This window comes from Salmo trutta, chromosome 31 (genome assembly GCF_901001165.1).
Source record: "Salmo trutta chromosome 31, fSalTru1.1, whole genome shotgun sequence".
NCBI classification, from domain to species: Eukaryota; Metazoa; Chordata; class Actinopteri; order Salmoniformes; family Salmonidae; genus Salmo; species Salmo trutta.
Genome location: NC_042987.1, coordinates 3298514 through 3304510, shown reverse-complemented (window position 1 = coordinate 3304510; position 5997 = coordinate 3298514). Strand labels below are relative to the sequence as shown.

The window sequence follows — 5997 nt, the reverse complement described above, 5'->3', positions numbered from 1 at the left end:
ATAACCCAATGTTGAATATTGTCAAACTAAAATGTATAATTGCATAAAACAAAGGTTAACATGCTTAAACCGTCAGTAAATCCCTCCCCCCGCCCCAGTGAAACACTGCTCTTTTTCCAGGAACACCAATGTACTCTGAAAAGTTTGCTGTCGTGAGCCAACTATCCTGCTATTTCTGTCATCTCTAACAAGCAGAAAGGAATAGATGGAAAGCCACCTACAGAGTTTTGGGGCACTAAGGAAATGGAAAAGTTGAGAAACTAACTGGCATGCGTGGGTTGGGTGAGGGGTGGGTGAGTGAGTGAGGAGCAGGTGGGGGATTAGGTGTCGTAAATCTTCCTGGGGGGAGGGCAGTCTGAGAGAATCCTTCATGAGCTCCCCTGGCAGAAAAACAGCTGTGGCTCTTGCGGGGTAACTTAAGCCTCAACATCTCATGACACTAAAGACAGGAATTTCTTCAGGTTTGCAGTACATGCTGAACTTACAAGAGTGATCCCTCACCAAACCAGTTTCAAACCAATGCACATTCTACCAGGATAAATGTGATTTGTAAAGTGGCCACCAGGGGGCCTACTTGCATCTGTTTCATTATACTAACAATGACAAGTTACCCGCTGTGAGTTTATGATATTGCTGTTCATTATTTGTATTGCTGTTCATATAATATAATAATAATAATTACATTTTCCCCTGAACTATGACAATTATTGAACTATGACAAGTTTAACCTGCAGGGAACATCAGGTCAGAGCTCCTGATATGAGTTATGGGACATTTGGAGAACTAAACACCTTTATTTGCCAAATATATTTGCAAGTAGAGGAATTTGACTCGGTGAAATTGTGCTGCCACAATAAACAAAATATACAGAAAAATATATATAATTGACACAAATCGACGTATGTGCACTATCAACACTAAGCTCTGATAATATGAGTGACATTTCTCACAATGGGATTTGCTGGAAGGCAGATCACTAGAGGAAGGACCAATTGCACAACGTTTGTCCTGGCCTCTGGTCAATCCAAAGCATGTCTCTCTTCCTTGCGCTCTGCAAGCAGGCACACGTGGTGAGACATCTCATTAATAGTATCAGAACTGGGGTTATGAAAATAACCTTGAGTTTTTTTCAAATATTCGTTTCGATGTCTCACAATGGGATGTGGCCAACTCCCATAACGCAGCCATGCTCTCCGAAGCCAGGGCAGTCCCAACAGTTTCATCCCTCAGAGGCTCCAACACAGGACAGTCTGCGCCAACGAAGGTGCAGTAATATCCAGTCAGTAAAACGTATGAGAAGTAGCCCAACATGCCGCATCGCAAATATCTTGTAAAGAGAAAGATGCTTTTGAACAGTGCCCAAGATGTAAACTGAAAATATTTGGCATGGGTCCCCAGATCCTCAAAAAGTTATACAGCTGCAAATGCAAATGTAATTGAAAATCTAATCAAACACTTCATGAGAACCCATAAGCTCATGTTGCACAACATTTCTATAGGCTATGCAATTGCGCGGAAAAACAGAGTAAGGGTTAAATATAATGTTAATGATTTGATGTATTTCAAGTTGTTATGCAAATCAAAAGGTTGTAAGAGAAGGCCATTTTAGAATAACTTGCATTTCATTTAATGTTTCTAAGACAATCCAGGAATAAGTTATTGTGGATAAGGGAATTAAATGCATGTTATATTATTTGGCGAATGTCTGTTGAATATAAAACCAACTTTACCTCGGTTATATTTCTATGTTCAAAACAAAACATAGCAGAAATCGCGAAAGACGCAAATGTACGCGGGTACTGTCCATCGTGCTGAAGTTGATTTATCTTGTGCGTTTAGAGACCGCCCTACCTCGCCTAACAAGAGAGCATCCTGCAAAAACCATATGCCTACATCGATATTGAACTGCATGTTTTCAAACACCCCTATATGAAATAACTAGGCCATGATATTATTAGTGGATACTTCATCACTGTATAGAAACAGGCTTGGTTAAAGGCATACAATTGTATGATGGTGTGTGTAAACTGCTTTTAAAATTGCTAAAAGAGGTAGGCCTACTCCCTGCCTTCTAAAATAACATGTCAGCGATGAATTTGTAAATTATCCATGAAGCCTACAGTGTAACTATCCCATTTGCTTAAAAGTGGCATTTGTGAACCTCGTTCACCCGCTGCTGCTGTGTGATTTTGCTTTGTAGCTACGGGAAAAGACGTGCGTGAGGAAGGCACTTCCGACTTCTGTGCGCATACAGACTCTCAAATGAGCAGGTAATGGTTTCCTGTGATAACTTCGTGTCACCAGAGCCAATGTCAAGCAAGAGCCACCAAGGAGGCTTGTTTACAGGAAGAAATATACTGCATACGAGGAGAGAAACACATTACAATGTCAAGCGTAATAGGCAAACCAAAAAATGAGGCTTTCCCAATAACTAGCAATACGCGCAAAAGCGCGAGTAGGTTATATTCATAATTCTCAGATTAAATATAACTAGCCTACTTAGGCATAGACTATGCGTAAATATCATCACATTGTAATAACGTATCTAGACTACAAATTTGTTCACCATAGAAAAGATTACTCCCCAAATAAAAGGTTTACCTCACCGTCGCTCCAGTAGCTCTAGCTCTGTGGTCATGAATTGATAGCCTCCATTTCTGTTACCTCCACAGTACATATTATATCTTTCGCCTGTTGATGTCACCCTTAGCCTACTCCTCCAGCATTCGGAGTCCCCCAGCACACACACACACACGCAGATGGATAACTTCGCCGTTCCTCCTGGGTTTCCTTTATGATCCCGGGATCTCCCACTTTCCTCATCAGACTTCATCTAGCAACACATGCGAACAGACCGCTCCTCTGCTCTCCTTTCTACCATCGACACAGCAGCCTGCTACCACCCCGCACCACGACACCTCAACCAGGACTCTTCACCTTCATCCTTCGCAGACTGGCTACGCACGACGAAGTCATCGAGTGATTTTCCAAACGGATTTCCACCGGAAAGCTTGACAAGTGCAATTACCAAGACAAGGATTTCTGGGCTATATCGACTATAGCCGCCGACTTCAAAAGTTTTTTCACCGCTGTTGATCCGTCCGTCTCATCCGTGCCATAATGTCCGAGGTACTGCCTTACAGCGAGGGGAAAATGAGCGGCTATGGGGACACCGAGGCCAGTCAGATATCCTTTAGCTGCGGGCTACAGGACACCAATTCGTTCTTCGGGGCGTCGCAAGCGAAAAGACCCCCAAAGCTGGGACAGATCGGCAGAGCCAAGAGAGGTAAGAGCTGGTTATTGGAATGGATGGTTGAATAGAGGTTTTGTTTTGGTCATCAAAAACAAAGGCTTGGCCATGCTTGTGTGAACTTTAACTCTAACCTAGGCTACAGTTACCTAGCCTACTTGTTATTAAACAAAAAGATAAAACACAGATATGCATCTGACCTCTAAATTATGAGGCAAACATTTGTTGATATAACAAAGGTCAGCAGCTGACCACAATCACAATGAGCCCAGTTGAAAGTGATGCATGAGAATAATAGACTACTGATGTGCTATCAAAATGTATTTCAGTAGCTATAGGCTACTATATTTATTCATTAGATATGTTCTGTCTTTTTTAAATAACAAATGTGTCCTCATTGCATGCGTGGCTATGTGCCATTATGGACAAGGCATTGTTTGCAGTATTTCAGGACCAAGGTCAGGGGTTTGACACAACAACATACTGTATTCCTTTGTCTTGCACCAGTCCCCATCCTATTCACTCAAAGCCTTTGCAACGACTTGATTTGTTGTCTGTAAAACATCTTTATGAAACAGTTATATGATGTCAGTAATGAACAAAATGATTTCTTCTTCCCTCCGCAGTGGTCATCGAAGATGACCGAATAGACGATGTCCTAAAGGGGATGGCAGACAAGTCGTCACCTGGTGTTTAAAGATGAACGACGCCTTGCAGACTTTTTATTTTGATCAACGGTTTAAAGCACTTGTCGGTTGTGCATGTTCGAGGATTGTAGGAGAAACGATGGCACGAAGCGAAGACAAGGGGAAGGAAAGGAATGGAAAGAAATATGTGAAGATTGGATGAGAAAGCAGAGGAAGAGCAAGACTCCAGAAAAGACAGAGATTTATCATGGGGTTGCTGGCAATTCTCCAAACGAAAACCCATTTTAACTTGTGCTGCGCAGCGTGATGTTGAGATGGCGGACCCTGGCTCTGATGGATGAACTTGCCATTACTTCACAACCATCTTCCAAAAGCGCCGTAAGCAACACAAAACTACAAGTGGTGTCTGAATCTCATTTCAAGCTCTATTTCTATAGTTGTATACAATAGCCTTCCTAAGCTCAAAGACCGTATTCCCCTTACACGCTTTGCATTGTTGATAACAATCGGCGACATCGCATTCAAGGGAGCTGTCCTTTTCAGCACTGGTCGAACGTAGAGAATGCATTCCGATTGCTGCTAAAGCTTTTTAATACTGACCAAACAAACACTGTCCAGTAACTAGTAGAGACCCATTGTATGTAAAAAAAAAAAGATAATAATATATATATCAATATACTCACACACACACACACACACACACACACACACACACACACACACACACACACACACACACACACACACACACACAGGATGGTGCAATGTTAATATTTCCTTTCGTAGGCCTATATTCATTTTGGCTCCATCTGTAAAGAATAAGCTAGTAATGCATAGTCCCCAGGTTGAATTGAATTAAAATGATACATGGTGTTACATTACCCCCCATGGTTAACGATGCAGGTCGGCACCTTCATGAAGCCTACCGACACCTATACATAGCTGTTTCACTTTTTACACACTCGAAATATCGAAGGAGGCGAGATCGGCAAATTATGTTTGGAAAAATAGTCATGAAATTGATGGGGAAATGTTTTATTTATTTCGATTTTGCAATTATTCGTGTTTTTTTGTCTACTATAATTAAAAAGTCATACTATTTTCTCCATCTATTTGCATGAACTTTCGCTCTGGTGCCAACACGGGTGCCACCACTCTTACCCTGGCACGCTTCTTTTTAACAAAATTCATATTTGTATTTTTATATCTAAACAATTGTTATTGAGAAATTATGTGCTCGTCTACCATCTTACAATTCATCAACACAAATGTGTGTACTGTAGAGAGGATATGCAGATTGAGACCATATAAGTCTAACGGAGAATCCAAGATTTGGGATTTGACTTTTCTCATTCTATATCATTTTTTAAAGACTAACTGAATGTGTTTGGGGTTTTGCACACATCAATGTTAAACTATTATTGAGAAATTGTATCCTGTGACTTGAGCTTCATTGATGAATTTGTTAGAAAATAGCCATTTTCTTTGTATATTGCACTGTTTACGAGGATCCTCAAATAACACGTTGAATTTGGACAGATTTTGGACATTAAAGTTGTTTTTTTTATTTCGTTTATCTTGTACCATTCTTCTAAGGAAACTCAATATGGTTTGTTGTGCATGAAACCTTAATATTTCCATTAATGAAACATTGTTTTACGAAGCAAAAAAAGCAACAGTGTCATGACATTCTAAGAATGAGTCATTGTACATTACGATGCCATTTTCACTGTATTTGGTGAACAAATAAATGGTGAAAGAACATGTCCAATGTGGTCCTATGGTATTCATTTCCCAAGATCTCTCCGTCATCACAGAGTACAAACATTAACACATGGCAGTTAATACATAATGACAGCTGGTTTGGCTTTGGATTACAACCACATTGTTGGACATAAAATGGATTACAGTAGATCTCCAAGCTATAGCTCATAGTCTTTGATGACACAACTATAGGTTACTGTATACCTGATGACCTGATGGTTCTGGTCAAATGTAGTGCACCGCAACATGGTGGGCAACACAGTGCAAGTGGAGATTTTCCTACAATAGTACGCTGGGGATTCTGTTGGAACAAGGGCCCTCTGGAATATAACACCA

The 5997-nt window shown here is 40.7% G+C and overlaps 1 protein-coding gene across 1 annotated transcript; it reads left to right on the top strand.

The window, feature by feature from the left end:
• The first annotated feature begins 2764 nt into the window (after positions 1-2764).
• Positions 2765-5665, top strand: LOC115169344 (calcium/calmodulin-dependent protein kinase II inhibitor 2). Its single transcript, XM_029724870.1, has 2 exons — positions 2765-3286; positions 3877-5665. The coding sequence occupies exons 1-2, from the start codon at positions 3121-3123 to the stop codon at positions 3945-3947; spliced, it is 237 nt and encodes a 78-aa protein (XP_029580730.1). The 5' UTR covers positions 2765-3120; the 3' UTR covers positions 3948-5665.
• Positions 5666-5997: the final 332 nt, after the last annotated feature.

Bases quoted from the DNA above. Each gene is read 5' to 3' on its own strand.
- LOC115169344 (XM_029724870.1), top strand. From the start codon at position 3,121: ATGTCCGAGGTACTGCCTTACAGCGAGGGGAAAATGAGCGGCTATGGG. The intron at 3,287-3,876 runs GTAAGAGCTGGT...TTCCCTCCGCAG, and splicing joins GATCGGCAGAGCCAAGAGAG to TGGTCATCGAAGATGACCGA.